This window comes from Bos mutus, chromosome 2 (assembly GCF_027580195.1).
Source record: "Bos mutus isolate GX-2022 chromosome 2, NWIPB_WYAK_1.1, whole genome shotgun sequence".
In the NCBI taxonomy this organism is placed as follows: Eukaryota; Metazoa; Chordata; class Mammalia; order Artiodactyla; family Bovidae; genus Bos; species Bos mutus.
In genome coordinates, this window is record NC_091618.1 from 109,472,401 (window position 1) to 109,489,973 (window position 17,573).

At 34.3% G+C, this 17,573-nt stretch overlaps 1 protein-coding gene across 6 annotated transcripts in view; it reads left to right on the forward strand.

Annotated features, from left to right (window-relative positions):
- The window catches only part of UBR3 (ubiquitin protein ligase E3 component n-recognin 3), a 204,981-nt gene that overhangs the window by 31,228 nt on the left and 156,180 nt on the right, over positions 1 to 17,573 (forward strand). For 4 of the 6 annotated variants that reach the window (XM_070358202.1, XM_070358205.1, XM_070358208.1 and 1 more), the window contains exons 2-5: positions 5,241 to 5,380; positions 8,360 to 8,518; positions 14,043 to 14,186; positions 14,745 to 14,794. In XM_070358202.1, coding sequence (XP_070214303.1) covers positions 5,241 to 5,380; positions 8,360 to 8,518; positions 14,043 to 14,186; positions 14,745 to 14,794 — 493 coding nt within the window. The remainder of the gene's footprint in view (positions 1 to 5,240; positions 5,381 to 8,359; positions 8,519 to 14,042; positions 14,187 to 14,744; positions 14,795 to 17,573) is intronic. The other 2 variants (XM_070358203.1, XM_070358216.1) reach the window with 1 other exon arrangement.

Genomic DNA, 17,573 nt, shown 5'->3' on the forward strand with positions numbered 1-17,573 from the left:
TTTCTGTTTCTACCTTCATGCTTATAAGCACTTCAGTTAAATTATATTAGATTTACGGGAGAATTTTAAGTTTCTTTGATTTTACTTAGATTTTGTGTACCCCATCTGAAAGAAGTTCTTAAGTTCCTGCTGCTGCTAAGTCACTTAAGTCGTGTCCGACTCCGTGCGACCCCATAGACGGCAGCCCACCAGGCTGCTCTGTCCCTGGGATTCTCCAGGCAAGAACACTGGAGTGGGTTTCCATTTCCTTCTCCAATGGATGAAAGTGAAAAGTGAAAGTGAAGTTGCTCAGTCGTGTCTGACCCTTAGCGACCGCATGGACTGCAGCCTACCAGGCTCCTCCGTCCATGGGATTTTCCAGGCAAGAGTACTAGAGTGGGGTGCCATTGCTTTCCCCGTCTTAAGTTCCTATTTCCCTTTAAATAAAGATTTAGACTTTTAGGTGTAATGAACAGTGAAAGTGAAAAGTGGAAGTTGCTCAGCCCTGTCTGACTCTGCGACCCCACGGACTATCCGGTCCATGAAATTCTCCAGGCCAGAGTACTGGACCAAGTAGCCATTCCCTTCTCCAGGGGATCTTCCCAACCCAGGGATTGAACCCAGGAGGATTCTTTACCAGCTGTGCTACCAGGGAAGCCCTTAGGGTGTAACTTTTTTTTTTCCAACTTTTTTCATTCTATGATAAATATGGAAATGATATTTGGATGGGAAACAAAAGCAGCTGAGGAGGCTGTTCAGACCCTGCCTACCTATCTGTGTGAGGACTGAGGTAGTCTACCTGTCTCTACACTATAATCTGTTGGCCTGATGTTTTTAAGCTCTGCTTTAAGGGTAGATAAACTTAAGTAGTATGCGAATGCTCTGTTTTATTTTTGTATGTTTGTGTATTTTTTTTCTTAAGAAAGAGTTATAACTTTCATTAGATTCTGAAAAGGGTCTATTAGCCAAAAAAGGTTAAGAATGAATGTTCAAATTGTGGAACTAAAGCCAAATGAATGACATAACTTATTGTTCGTTTTGGGGGTAGGTTTTTTCCTTTTGATTATACAGTTATACATATATTTATCTTACAGAATTTAAACATTGTAGGTACAATTAATGTAGCCAGTAAAAGTATGCTGTATCCCATTTTCAGTTAATTTCTACCAAGTTTGGTGTACATTTCTCTAAGTATTTTTCTTCCTACAGATGTCATTTTCTTTTCTATTCTTTTTCCAAAATTTTATTTATAAAAGAGGTTATTATATATATATGTACATATATATGTATGGTATGCAATTCTTTTCTTACTTATTTTAGATATAATTCCACTTCAGTACTTGTTGATCTACCTCATTCTTTATAACAAATTCAGTGTTTTTTATTGATCTACAGAATTTTGGTTAATCTTTATTCTATTACATGAGTAATTCCTAACTTTTTTGCATTGCAAACTGTGGTACAGTGAATATATCTGTAGATATATTTTTGCAAATTTAGAATTATTTCTATCTAATTACAAGAAGGAGAGATGCTCAGCTAAAGTTATGAATACCTAAAGTGTTAATGCTGTGCTGTGCTTATTTGTTACTCATTTGTTGCTCATTTGTGTCTCTTTGCCACCCATAGAATGTAGTTTGCCAGTCTCCTCTGTCCATGGGATTCTCCAGGCAAGATTACTGGAGTGGGTTGACATGCTCTCCTCCAGGGGACCATCCCAACCCAGGGCTTGAACCCAGGTCTCCTGCATTGCAGGCAGATTCTTTACCGTCTGAGCCACCAGGGAAGCCTAAAGTATTAATTGCTATTGCTATTGCTAAGTCACTTCAGTCGTGTCTGACTCTGTGCGACCCCATAGACGGCAGCCCACCAGGCTCCCCGGTCCCTGGGATTCTCCAGGCAAGAACACTGGAGTGGGTTGCCATTTCCTTCTCCAGTGCATGAAAGTGAAAAGTGAAAGTGAAGTTGCTCAGTCGTGTCTGACCCTCAACGACCCCATGGACTGCAGCCTTCCAGGCTCTTCTGTCCATGGGATTTTCCAGGCAAGAGTACTGGAGTGGGATGCCATTGTCTTCTATTGTTAAAATGTCATCCAAAACTGGATCTATTTACCCTTCCACGTGTATGATAACAAATTTCTGAACATGCTTTCCAACGAGTTAATAAAGTGAATTTTCCCTAATCTGCAAGATGAAAAAACATTTTTATGTTATCAAAAATTTCAACCATACACAAAGTTAAAGATAGAACTTTGAACCTCCATAACCCATCATTGGAGAAGGCAATGGCACCCCACTCCAGTGTTCTTGCCTGGAGAATCCCAGGGACGGAGGAGCCTGATGGGCTGCTGTCTATGGGGTGGCACAGAGTCGGACACGACTGAAGCGACTTAGCAGCAGCAGCAGCAGCAACCCATCATTGGACTCAATGTTTATCAAGATTTTTGACTCGTTTGCCTCCTTTGCCTTTTTTCTGTTTTGCCAAAGTGTTTTGAAACAAATCCCAAACATATTTGATCACCCCCCCAGTATGCTTCAGTATTCATCTTTTAAAAAATGCATTTTCTTTCTTAAAAAATTTTTTTAGCCTTTTAGTGGAGAAAATTTCATACAGGTCTAAAAGCAGTGAGTGTCACTTAATTGATACAATATTTTATTAGGAAAAAACTCCTTTGGTGATGTTTTGTTAAGGACCAATTAAAACTACATTCTTTTTTCTTGATGTCTTAAAAATCTGAAAGTGGTGGTACTTTATTGGCTTTGACATTGGCCCACATTCTGCTTAATAAGTATAATATAACAAAACCCCTTATCAGTCTCCCAGTTTCTACAGTTAACAGCTCAAGCTGGGCTTTGTATACTCCTACTTATTTTCCTTTACACAATCAAATTATTTTGAAGCTAATCTCATGCATTGTAGCATTTTATTCATAAACATTTATATAGAGGTATGTAAAAGATAGGACTGTTCTATTCAGTGATAACCACAATGCTGTTGTCATACCTAAACAAAGTTAATTCCTTATTACTGTTAAATATCCATCAACATTTACTTACATAACCACAATGCCATTTATGTTACCTAATAAAATTATTTAACAAACTAGTACTCAGTTCTTAATTGGACTTCTGTTTTCTAAAAAATGCCTTTTTCAAGTTGGTTTAGGTTAGAATCCGTTCACATGTTACATTTGGCTACTGGGCCTTTCAAGCTCTTTAACTGGTGCTCCTTCTACCTCCTTTTCCTCTCAGCCACTGACAGGTTGCTGTGATCAGTTGCAGTGGAGTCAGTTGTCCTATATAATGTTCTACTTTCATGATTTTTCTATTTGCTTTCTTACGGTGTCATTTAACTTATTTCTTTATCTCTTAGCTCTAGAGACTTCACTACTTAGCTCTAGTGTCATTTAGGTTCAACTTGTTTGGTAAAAACTCTTTGTAAATGGCACTGTGTACTTCAGAAGCATCACAGCATCTGATTTTTTTTTTCCTCTCCTGTGGTGATACTAAGATTGATATGGATGTAACAGTCTGTTCTCTAAGTGGTAAATTTTTCTTTAAGCCTTTCTTTAATGACTCCATTCCATGGGTCAGTTATTTTATAGGTATCACAAAATGGAGATTTTCTAATTGCTCATTTTTTGTTTTAATAAACTTAATTCATTTGATTACTGCAGAACTTGAACATCTTTTCATATGTTTGTTGGTCATTCACTTTTGTGAATTGCCCATGACCTTGGATGATTTTTTTATGAATTATTTTCTTTTTAACCCATTTTTCAAGAGTTTAAAGATCATAGATATTAATCTTGTATATGTTATAAATGTTTTTTCCAGTTTGTAATTGTTTTCTGCATAGAAACTTTTAATTTGTGTAGCCAATTTTTATCTTTCTTCTATGACTTTTGTTTTTAAATCTTACTTTGACTTTTGTTCTTTGAGATAATATAAGTAAGAGTTTATTTTCTTTCTGGTAAATTTTTTCCTGCTTGATTTTTCATCTATGTGGAATATAGTTTGTATATGGTATAAGATAAGGATCAAATTTATTTCCTGCATGTAATCAATTAGTCCTTTAGCAATTTATTGAAAATCTTCTACCCCCCCACATTAATTGACTTAGGCATTACATAGTCTGTTTCTGGAATCCATTGTGGTTTATTGATAACATAATATCACAGATTTTATTTTGTTTTTATTAAAAAATTCTTTTATTGGAGTATAGTTAACAGCAAAGTGAATCAGTTATATATATATGCATATATCCACTCTTTTTGATTCTTTTCTCATATGGGTCAATATAGAGACATTACACATATTTTAAATTATATTGGATTTGTCCTATGTTTTAAAGTGTAGGTCACTGTCATTAATCATTTTGTAAGACGTTTTACTTATTTTCTTTCACACATATGATTTTCCATTTGAACTTTAGAATTAGTTTGTGATTAGTCCCATTGAAATTTAAATCTAATGTCATTGCGTTTGGTGGGAGAGACTTTTTTTTTTTTTTAAGGTTTTTCCATTTGGGAATGTGGTTTTTCTCTATTCAGATTTTTTATGTTTTTCAGCTAAAAGAGTTTCTCCATCTGTTGTAATAAGTTTCTTTCTAGGTATGTTTTATGTTTAGTGTGTTTATTTTGTGTTTGGTCACAAAATAGCTTATTTATGACTACTCAGATTATAAAAATAGTTTACTTCAGTTTTGCTCAAATATACCAGTCATACTTTAAAATTAGTATAAGATCAGAAGAAATGTGCATACTTAAGTGTATATACTTTTCAAATAAACTTTAAGTATTTGTATCACTTATCTACTCATTAATGCAATAAGTTCAAAATAGTTAAGGAATGAAAAATGCAAGTTTTTAAAATAATTCCAAGTTTATAATTCCCAAGTTTGGGAAATAATCAATTTGTATTTAATGATTTATAAAGAGTGAAAGTAATATATTAATCCTTGAAACTAATAAATTGCAGTTAAAATGTATAAAGTCAGTAACAAGATTTACTTTTTGTATTCTAGTTGAAATGTAACTGGTATGATGTTTTATTAGGAAGAAATCTTCCTCGGTGCCAATTTTTATTTAAAGACCAGTTAAAACTATATTCTTTTAACTTGGTGCCTTAAAATCATAAAAAGAGTAATACGTTCCTTTTGATATTGGCCCACATTCTTTTTATGGATATTGTAAATAGAATTAATATATTCTTAGCAGATTTGACAGCACCATTAATTTTTTTTTCTTTTTCCTATTACAGGTTTTGCAAAAGGCATCAAATTAAATCAAGTTCAAATATTCCTTGTGTCCCCAAAGACTTACTGATGATGTCTGAATTTGTTCTTCCAAGATTTATTTTTTGTCTTATTCAGTATTTAAGAGAAGGCTATAATGAACCAGGTATGTTTAACCCACTTTTTGTTAGTACTCTTTTTAAGTTCTCAATTAACAAAGTTTAGCACTAACAATGAGGTGAATTTTTTCAGATACCTTTTTTTTTTGGCTTAATGTTTTTTGTTTTTTTTTTTTGGCTTAATGTTTTTTATGTGATAACTATGATATACTAAATAAAAGCACACTAAATATCAATTATATGACTTCATAGATACCTTGTAGTAGGCAGAATGTGGCAATCTCTTTTGCTCGGTTGTAAATGTCTCTGATCAAACTTATTTGGCCTTCTGGAGAAGAGGAAATAATTATTTTATGGGATTGAAGTGATTTAATTTGTGATTATATTGTGATAGAGCAGAATTAAGAAGTCCTGAAAGTGTTTGACTTTAACTTAGATTTTTAGGAGATAAACTATTTCACCAATCTCTTTCCCTCCTCCTTTTTTGTAGAGGTATATATATTTATTCCCCTCTGTATATAACAACTTAGGGAACAAATTGCTTATTCCCATATTGTTGGTAGAATGTATATCTGTGAGCATCCTGATTGTATTGAAAAGAGAAAAGAAACATGCAAATTACCAATATTATTCTTACTTTTTAAGATGTAGTCACAGTCTTGATTAATATGCTTTAGTTAAATGTCTCGATTTAGATATCATTTATTAAAGTTCTTAATCTGACATTGTGAATTACAGGTATCAATTAGTGGTATGAACCAAACATTAACTTTTTATGATGTCTTTTGCCTTTCTAGAGATACTTGCATTTTTATCATTTAAAGGACTCCATTTGCATTACTTTTAGAGCTTTTAGATTATTTAATACTGTAAGTAATCTTAAATCCAATTTGAAACTATGGCACACATGTTTATCTTCTCTCTTGCATCTAGAAGTGTGAAGAATTATAGTATCGTCAGCATTTCTAAAACTATTATGTTATTTGCATTGTGAGCAAATGCTTATAGTTCCTCACTTCTACATTTTAAGCAGAATATACAGTCTTTTGTCAAATACTTCTGGTATGCATTAAAATAGAGAAAGGAATATTGTTTTGATTTAGTCCCAAACTGCTTTCTCTTTGGAATGAAGGAACTGGAGACCAGCAGGGTTATTGAAATTTCTTTCCATTTTATTTCACATATGTTAGTTAACAGATTTTTTTGGATATTCACATTTTATGCTGCAAGTGTCCTATTTTAGAAAAATAATAGGTAGAAATCACATTATGCAAATCTTAAAGCTTACCATTAGTTTAATCAAAGAGTAATTAATATAAGAGTATATATTATATTTATATTTTCCTTGGTGACACTTAGCAGTTACAAGAGGTGGATGACATGGGTACATAGCTTTGATAATTATGTTACCATTACCCGAAAACATAAAGGAATGAATGGAAGCACTTTTTTTGTTTTAAGATGAATTTTGTGAACTTAGGTTCATGAAGTTTTCCTCTCTGTATTACTGCTTGTACTCAGCATTAATTTCTTATGTCTGTGCAAAAGTAAACTACTGCATTCATTTGTGTATAGATCACTGTTTGAAATTAAAGAGAAAAAAAAAAAGATAAAAGAGAGTACTTGAAATCATCTAATGTGAGATAATGGAAGCTGAGATAATTTCATGGTTGGACAGTTACCTGGAGTTCTATTTTCCATTTCACCCTACCATCTGTTCTGTCAGAGCCTGTGTTAGAGCCCCTGGAAATAAAAAACAAATGTTAATTAAATTTCTACTAATAAGTCATTGGGGAGAACAGAAAGAAGAATAATACACAGTATGGTTTTCCACTGAGAAAGTAAGATTTTTGGCTTGGATTCCATGACTCAGAGTTATCTGGAATTTTATTCACAGATTATCTTTTAACTAGGTTGAGGGTTCCTTGGGGTTAGGAACTACGTCTTACTTAGTTTTGCTTCTCAGTGCTGGTCATAAAGTAGATACTCAATAAATGTTTAAAGAACTTGATGTCTCCTTTTTTGGGCACAGAAGCCCCCTGTTAGCTCCCTTATATGCATTCTTCTTTTAACCAGTTATGATTAAGCTCTAAATCTCTCTCTTCATGTCTTTCTTTTAGACCTCAGTTTTTCTAAGACATCTTTTTTTTCTTTTCCTCTTAACTATTCTTTTTAAGTTGCTAGATTTCTAGATTTCTTCTCTTCCCCTCTTACCAGCGTATCTTGCCTGGTATTTTAAAATTGTTTTAGTAAAAACATTCATATTTTTCTAATTAGTTGCTTTGACCTTTAGCTAACATGAGCCTGTATTTTTGGAATATGATAAAGGATGGGTTATTTGCTACACAGATTTTAATTTAGAACTGACATATTTTTGTCCTAATATTCTTATACTATCTGAATATATTTGATTTCTGTCTTGTTTTGTTTTAGAGAGTAATCTTAAGTTTTTCTTGAACTCTGTTCATCTAATTTTGAGATGATCTTTTGATTACATGTATATATCTGTTAAGTATAGAACCCTAAGTTGAATGCATTTTACACAGATTAAGTGATTAGTACTTTGTGAGTGAGTGAGTGAGTGAGTGAGAAAGTCTCTTAGTCATTTCTAACTCTTTGTGACCCCATGGACTGTGGCCCACCAGGCTCCTCTCTCCATGGAATTCTTTAGGCAAGAATACTGGAGTAGGTTGCCATTTCCTTCTCTAGGGGATCTTCCTGACCCAGGGATTGAACCCATATCTCCTGCATTGTAGACAGATTCTCTACTGTCTGAGCTACTTGGGACATCTAGTACCTTATGAAGTCATCTCTTTCCTCCATCAGTCTTTTCTTAGAGGACTGAATTCCTAAACAAGTCTGCCCTAGCTAGGTGCTGAGTAGGTGCCTGCTTTCTGAAGAGTTCTTAAATTAACTTTTTGATTATAAAATGCTATTATCTGAGTTACTGTGTTTTTAAGGGAATAAAATATTATTCTTAGCAAAATATTTTAAAGAAAATTGATTGCTTTTTTTTTTTTTTTTAGCAGCTGATGTTCCATCAGAGAAAGACCTTAATAAAGTCCTTCAGCTTTTGGAACCTCAAATTTCCTTTTTAGAAGATCTAACTAAAATGGGAGGAGCAATGCGATCTGTTCTTACTCAGGTTTTAACAAACCAACAAAACTACAAAGATCTGACTTCTGGTGAGTAAAATTTCAAAGGGAAGAAAGTTAAAATTTACTTACGTTATTATAATAATGAAAAATTATGTATTTTAAAACTTAAAATGTAGATTATTTTAGTAGAATGCTAAAGCTAAACGTTATTAAGAATGCTTCTTATATTATGGATAAAGAAACTGAACCCCAGAAAAATTAAATGACCAATTCAAGACATCACAATTAACTGATTTTGGGGTTGGGACTAGAACCCAGACTTCCCAAGTTTGGTGTGACATATTTGTAATTATACTTTACCTCCCTTTCTCCAAACAATAACAGCCATCATTCTTGTGTCTTCATGTTCGGTATCCCTAAACTTTTGTGTGGGATTTTATAGTGATGTAGAAAAACCCCGGAGTTTATAGTGATGTAGAATTTAAATTATGAAACTTAAAGTTGTTAAATATGTTTGTACTGTAATATAAAATAGTTTTTACGTCTTGGTAACTTAGCTCAAATTTGTCGTTTGGTAAATATATCAATTATTTTAAAATCTTATGAATATTTTAAATAATGTTCTTTGTGCTTTTAAATAATGTTCTTTATGAACAGCATGTTTTGAAAATTGAAATTTATCTTCCTTCTTTAGAGTGGTGAAGTTTTTATGTGTATTGTTAATTACATGTTATTTATAGATAGTCTCATCTGATTGGCTTTGGGCTATATATTAGAGCTTGGGTGGGGAAGGTACATAGTAAACCAAATATTCCTATCCCTGCCCTTACAAAACTTATGGTCTAGTGAGGGGAGGTGACATTAACAAAACCTCCATACCAAAAAATTGCTAGCCCTTATGTCATAACATAAAACTGGAAAAAAAATGTGAGGCAGTTGTTTTCAGACATTAGACAACAGGAAACACAAGACTGTAAACCTTTGAGAGAAACAAAAAGCAAGAGGTGGGCCTCACAATTCTCTGAATCTCTCTCTGGGGAAAACTTTCTGACTAACGGGGAGGGCTGGCATTGAAGCAGAGTGTGGTGGTCCAGCTGAGTTAAGGGGGCAGAGGTCACAGTTTAGGGCAGCTGAAGCAGTTGGAGCCTGTGGAATCTTTGGTGCAGAATAGCAAGAATTTGTGGGTCAGATGTATGAGGAACCTGAAAGTGCTTGGCTGAGAACTGAGATACACATATACAGGATGAGACTACCTAAGACTTACAAAAGAGGGCTGGGGGGTTAATGGCAGATAGTGAAGATAAATATAATAGAGATAATGGAAATTAGGCAGTGTTGGGAGACACTGGAGTATCAGCTCAACCGAACTGGAGAGACCTTATTAATAAGCTAGGCATCAAGTTGACACACCAGAAGGCCATATACCTTAGAGTAAGTTCTACTCCAGGTCAGTCTTAATGAAGCCTAGAACCCTGACAGAGTTTGGAGATTATTCCTGCCAATTTACAGGGCTTTTAAAGAATCTTGAAAGTGAAAGTGTGAGTTGTTCTGTTGTGTCCGACTCTTTGCGACCTCATGGACTGTAGTCTGCCAGACTACTCTGTCTATGGAATTTTCCAGGCAAGAATACTTGGGAAAGAAAGGGATTGGGTTGCCATTCCCTTCTCCAGAGAATCTTCTCAACCCAGGGATCAAACCCGGGTCTCCTGCATTATAGGCAGATTTTTTACCATCTGAGCTACCAGGGAAGCCCAAAGAATCTTGGGCTTTCCATAAATTCGCCCCTTCAGTTCAGTTCAGTTCAGTCCAGTCACTCAGTCATGTCCGATTCTTTGCGACCCTATGGACTGCAGCACTTCAGGCTTCCCTGTCCATCACCAACTCCTGGATCCTACTCAAACTCATGTCCATCACGTCGGTTTTGCCATCCAGCCATCTCATCCTCTGTCGTCCCGTTCTCCTCCTATCTTCAGTCTTTCCCAGCATCAGAGTCTTTTCCAGTGAGTGAGTTCTTCTCATCAGGTGGCCAAAGTATTGGAGTTTCAACTTCAACAGTAGTTCTTTCAATAAATATTCAGGACTGATTTCCTTTAGGATGGACTGGTTTGATCTTTTTGCAGTCCAAGGGATTTTCAAGAATCTTCTCCAACACCACATTTCAAAAGCATTAGTTCTCCGGTGCTCAGTATTCTTTCTAGTCCAACTCTCATTCCGTACATGACTACTGGAAGAACCATAGCCTTGACTAGATGGGCCTTTGTTGGTAAAGTAATGTCTCTGCTTTTTAATATGCTGTCTAGGTTGGTCATAGCTTTTCTTCCAAGGAGCAAAGCATCTTTTAATTTCATGGCTGCAGTCACCATCTGCAGTGATTTTGGAGCCCTCCAAAATAAAGTCTGTCACTGTTTCCACTGTTTCTCCATCTATTTGCCATGAATTGATGGGACTGGATGCCACGATCTTAGTTTTCTGAATGTTGAGTTTTAAGCCAACTTTTCCACTCTCTTCTCTTTCACTTTCATTGAGAGGCTCTTTAGTTCTTCTTCACTTTCTGCCATAAGGGTGGTTTCATCTGCATATCTGAGGTTATTGATATTTCTCCTGGCAATCTTGATTTCAGCTTGTGCTTCATCCAGGCTGGCATTTCGCATGATATACTCTGCATATAAGTTAAATAAGCAGGATGACAGTATATAGCCTTGATGTACTCTTTTCCTGATTTGGAACCAATCTGTTGTTCCATGTCCAGTTCTAACTGTTGCTTCTTGACCTGCATGCAGATTTCTCAGGAGGCAAGTAAGGTGGTCTGGTATTCCCATCTCTTTAAGAATTTTCCACAGTTTGTTTTGATCCACACAGCCAAAAGCTTTGGCGTAATCAGTAAAACAAAAGTAGATGTTTTTCTGGAACTCTTTTGCTTTTTTAATGATCTTGGCAATTTGATCTCTGGTTCCTCTGCCTTTTCTAAATCCAGCTTGACTATCTGGAAGTTCTCGGTTCATGTACTGTTGAAGCCTGGCTTTGCGAGTTTTGAGCATTACTTTGCTAGCGTGTGAGATGAGTGTAATTGTGCAGTAGTTTGAGCATTCTTTGACATTGCCTTTCTTAAGGATTGGAATGAAAACTGACCTTTTCCAGTCCTGTGGCCACTGCTGAGTTTTCCAAATTTGCTAGCATACTGAGTGTAGCACTTTCACAGCATCATCTTTAAGGGTTTGAAATAGCTCAACTGGAATTCCATCACCTCCACTAGCTTTGTTCATAGTGATGCTTCCTAAGGCCCACTTGACTTCACATTCCAGGATGTCTGGCTCTAGGGGAGTGATCACACCATTGTGGTTATCTGGGTCATGAAAATCTTTTTTGTATAGTTCTTCTATGTATTCTTGCCACCTCTTCTTAATGTCTTCTGCTTCTGTTAGGTCCATGCCATTTCTGTCCTTTATTGTGCTCATCTTTGCATGAAATGTTCCATAGGTTATCTCTAATTTTCTTGAAGAGATCTCTAGTTTTTTTCCATTCTATTGTTTTCCTCTATTTCTTTGCATTGATCACTGAGGAAGGCTTTCTTATCTCTCCTTGCTGTTGTTTGGAACTCTGCATTCAAATGGGTATATCTTTCCTTTTCTCCTTTGCCTTTCTCTTCTCTTATCAGCTCTTTGTAAAGCCTCATCAGACAACCATTTTGCCTTTTTGCATTTCTTTTTCTTGGGGATGGTCTTGATTGCTGCCTCCTGTACAGTGTCACGAACCTCCGTCCATAGTTCTCCAGGCACTCTGTCTCTCAGATCTAATCTGTTGAATCTGTTTGTTACTTCCACTGTATAATAGTAAGAGATTTGCCCCTTACAAACTAAAACTGAGTCTTCAGAAATTCTATGTGATCAAGCTGTAAGTCTTGCAGAATTAAAATTAACACTCTTCAAAGGAAGATAGCAGAACCCAGAATCTTTGATAATGTGTCATCAGAATGTCCAATATACAATAAAAACTGTTAGACATACAAAAAAATAAGAAATTGTGCAGTGTAACCAAGAAAAAGGACACTAATAGAAATTGACCTTGAAATGGCCTAGATGTTGGATTTAGTAGATAAAGAGATTAAAAAACTATTACATATATGTTCAAGAAATTAAAGGAAAATATGTTGAACTTAATTAAGAAATAATTAAAGGAAAGTTTGTGTTCTTTTGGCCACACTGCATGGGATGCAGAATCTTAGTTCCATGACCAGAGAGTGAACCTGCACCCCCTGCAGTGGAAGCAGGGATTCGTAACCACTGGACCACTAGGGAAGTCTCTGAAATATATTTTGTTAATTAAAAGTATTGCAAAAATTTCATTTATTGTTACTGAGATAAACACATGATTTTTATTATTCAGAAGATATTTAGTCATTTCTTATGTAGGACCCTTGAAATCCTTTATTTTTTATAAACTGTGGTTGTTTTTAATTTTGGACTTGAATTGAAGGATAGATGTATTCCTGTCTAATCTGTGCTGAAAGTTTTATTTTCATTTTTGTTTTTTTTTTAAATTAGACCAGAGATTGGGCAGAGATTTAAATAAACAAAGCTATTCTAACTATTGAGTGTAGCAGAGAGAGGAAATTGAGGAAAGCTCAGCAAATATTAAACAAACTCATTTACTATATATTTTTATAATCAGAGAGATTGAAACCTTAATTAAAGATGTATAGTCTCCGTGTGTGTGTGTGTGTGTGTGTGTGTGTGTGCTTAGTCACTCAATTGTGTCTTGACTCTTTGTCACCCTATAGACAGTAGCCCGCCAGGCTTCTCAGATTAAGAGGTGGCAAATGACATGGTAACTTGGCTTTCAGAAAATAATTTTTTCTTTTAAAGAACTTTCAAATGTCAGTATTTTTCTTTTATTATTCTTCTATTCTCCATAATATATTAGGAATCAAAGTAGAAGACAAACTTGGCATTAATATGATCAAATGCTAAGTGAAATGTCTAGGATTGTTAATTCTAGAACCTAAACTTCTCAAAATTTTGGAATAAATTTGTTTTAAGTGATACTTCTGTACAAGTTATGCCTTTAATTACTTCAGTGTCATTATAAAAACATTTTATGCTTGGCAAAACAGAAATTAAGAATAGTCTCAGTTATAATATTTGAAAATTCCACTCTTTTTCCCTAGGAAGCCTTTCCAAAAACTTTGCTTTGGGTCTGGTTGCATGGTATTATAAGAGCACAGATTGTGAAACCAAATGGTGAAGTCTGCTGCAGATTTGTCACTTAACCATATTATCTGCCTTTCTGTACAATAAAAGTTCCTTGAAGATAGGAATCATGTTTTATCAATCTTTGAACCCCCTGTGTTTTGTATATAATCTCTGGCGTCTTTAAGATGCTCAACTGCTTACTGGATTTCATTATTTGCCATAAACATGCTGTACATTATTAATGCCAAACATGAGCACAGAAATGTCTGATAGCTATTTTATATTATTCATTCTAGGGTTTCCCCTCCAATTAGAATAGTCATCTATTTTATATGTGTATACGTTATTTATTGAGGTGGCTGTATTTATGTTTTGAATGGAATATTTTTTTTTCTGATTTTTAAATGTACTTTAAATATTAGGTCTTGGAGAAAATGCTTGTGCAAGGAAAAGTCATGAAAAATACCTTATAGCTTTGAAGAGCTCTGGACTTACATATCCTGAGGATAAACTTGTATACGGTATACAAGAGCCATCTGCTGGCGCTAGCACTCTGGCAGTTCAAGGTTTGTTTAAATATTTAATTTGAACAATGGTAACTTTTCTGTGTTAAAACAAGAAACCCCTCAAGCTTTACTCATTGAAAAAATTTAAGCGCTGTGTCATTCTTTGTAAGGAAAGTAATAAAAGTAGTAAAAATTTGTAAGCAAGAAAGGATAGATTAGTCAAAGAAGATACTTTGTTTTTCTTCAAAGGGATTCAGTTAGTTTATCAAAGGTTCTAGTTTGAACTCATGAAAAATATAGCACTTGCTATTTAGGAGTAGCCCAAAACTTTAGTAGTTCAATATTTTAGTAAACCATGGTTTAAAAAGAAAAGAAAGCAATCCTTCTGAAACATTATTTGTGAATATTAAATCTGTGTTTTCACTGGAGGTTTCCTATTGAAATATAAACTGATTGGGCCCAGATTTAAAGATAAATGTTAAATTCTGCCAAGATAACTATTAGAATGAGTTGTCTTAACAAAACTTTAGCTTTTGATATTGTTATGTTTTAAAGTAATTTTAAGGTTAAAGCAATATGTAACAGTTATAAAGGGAAACTTTTTTCTCCTTTCCAAAGGTTTTGCAAGTGCAGCAGGAACATTGGGACAACTAGATTCTTCAGATGAGGTGAGTTAACATTTGAAACATTTAAAAAGTAGTATTTAAAAGTTTTAGAACTACCATACAAATTTGTGGATATTTTGTAGTTGAAATTCTTCATTTTGTAGACATGGACACTGAAGCCCAGAGTGGAATAACTTAGTCAAGGTCACAGCATTACTTAGTGACAGGATGAGGACTGCAGCTAGATTTTTACTTCTTATTTGTAAATTCATTTCTATTTTTATAGTTTAGAAATGAGAGCTAGAAAGGCATAGATATTTCTCCTATGAAAATATCCTCAGATTTATCCAAAAATTAGCTAAGTCTAGAATAATTTGCTAGAAGAATATGAAATGTGCTTCTTTTCTAATCTCATAATAAAGTTATATCTTCTATCTCAAGAGTTATTAAAAAAAGCAAAGTACTGAGAAATAGACTGTCAGTTTGAAATGTCAATTTTTATAGTTTATTAATAATATTTCTAATAAATTACATATAACATTCCTGTAGTTTGTTAGTATGTGATTTATAAAGAAAAATTCCTTTTTGATCTATATTTGTTTATAATCTTGGTTTTTATAAAACTTAATTTTCATATGTTTATTAATTTATACATTTAATGTTGGACATTTTAAAAACTAAATTGTTTTTAAGCATTTACATTTTTTTCCTTTGAAAAAACCCATTTTGATGTGGTAATGTCATATGAACTAAGCCAAATATCTTTTGTTTGAAAGCACGATTTCTTTTATGGATATGTTACAATTGATCTGATGCCTTATAATTTAAAGTTTTTAGTAGCATATTTCCCCTGTAAGAAGGCTTCCACAAAATGTAGTATTTTGTGGAATCTCATTTAATTAACAATTAACAGGAACATGTTAATTTTCAACAAATTGGAATAGCCAGAGGTGCCTTAATTGTACATAAGTACATTGTAGCAACACTGTATTTTATGGTAGGGTGCTGGAAGGAGATCCTTCTGTGTGAGTGTGCACCCAGGGTTGGGGGGTGGTGCTTTTGAATTTCTTCTAGAAGTAACTTTGTGAGGGGTATCAGAGGATTTGAAATAGGGCCTTTCTTTGTTCATTACCATTGCTTTTACTCTGTTCTTCTTTAGGCCCTCTCTGTGTTCCTTCTGTTCATTTCTCTTGGATTCTTTGTTTCAGCAACTTCTATGTGTAATATAATTTATATAATCATTTACTCCTTAATTATGATTATATTTCAGTAAATACTTGTTGATGGTGACAACTTCAAAATACTTCATTTTAATTTGCATTCTCATAAAATGCTATTTTTGTGATAGTAGCTGAGACCACCTAGAGTTTGTGAAGTATACTTAATATTTATATTTAAAGACAGTAAGATTTTTTTGATCTTTAAATTGTATTTTATAATTAAACTTTTAGTTTATTTAAAAGTACTTTTTAACTAGCAATAAAACCTATGACCCAGCAGTCCCGCTACTGGGCATATACCCTGAGAAAACCATAATTCAGAAAGACACATGCATCTCAATATTCACAGCAGCGCTATTTGCAATTGCCAGGACATGGAAATGACCTAGATGCCCATCGACTCATCAATGGATAAAGAAGTTGTGGTACATGTATACAATGGACTATTACTTAGCCATAAAAGGGATGAGTGTGAGTCAGTTGAACTGAGGGGGATGAACATAGATCCTGTTATACAAAATGGAGTAAGTCAGAAAGAGGGAAAACAAATATAGTATATGAATACATATATGGAATTTAGAAAAATGGTACTGATGATCCTGTTTGTAGGGCAGGAATAGAGATGCAGACAGAGAGAATGGACTTGTGGACGCAGCAGGGGAAGGAGAGGGAGGGATGAATGGAGAGAGTAGCACTGACATATATATACTACCATTTAGTAAAACAGATAAGCTGCTGTATGACACAGGGAGCCCAGCCCGGGGCTCTGCGATCACCTAGTGGGGTGGCATGTGACTGGGGTGGGAGGGGTATATATATGTGTGTATATACACTTATGGCTGATTCACTTTGTGTGGCAGAAACCAACACAACATTGAAAAACAGTTACCCTCCAATTAAAAAAACAGTACTTTTTATACTTTATGTATTTATCATATTCTTTAAATGGGATGAAAATGGGGTCATTTGGACATCTGAAAACTTAAGAATTTGAAGTAGAGTTTTTCAGCTGGATATAAGTTGAAGGGATACCCACTTTGGTTTTTCTTTAAAAGGAACTTGAGCTTTTGTTAGACAGATCTGAGTTTGAATATTGCCTCATAGTATCGCAATGCTTTCTGCCAGGTTTTAAGCTTCTTAATATGAATTTTCTCATGAAAAAATGGTGATTATTCTAGTGTTAGGATTAAAGGGAATAACATATGTATTACCGCTCATGAACCAGATACAAATTACACTCTTGATAAATGTTTTTTGTCCTAGTGCTTTGTATGTAGAAGGTATTGAAATACTGAAATTTTCAGCTACCATGGGTCATATGATAGACATTTTTGCTTGTCTTTCCAGAGAAAATAAGTTTATTAAAGCATGGATTAAGAGTAATGAAGTTTATCTTTAAACTTTTAAATTGAAAGTTTACTCAAATATTATACACTGTGGTTGTTTTACCAGTATTCTGAAATATGAATAAGCTACAGTTTATCCAGTAATTTTTATAATTTCCAATTTTTTATTATAAGATACAGTGCTTGTATTTCTTTTCGAACAGTTAACTCTCTAAGATACGGAATTGCTTGACTACAGGGTGAAAAGTAAAAGTGTTAGTTGTTCAGTTGTGTCTG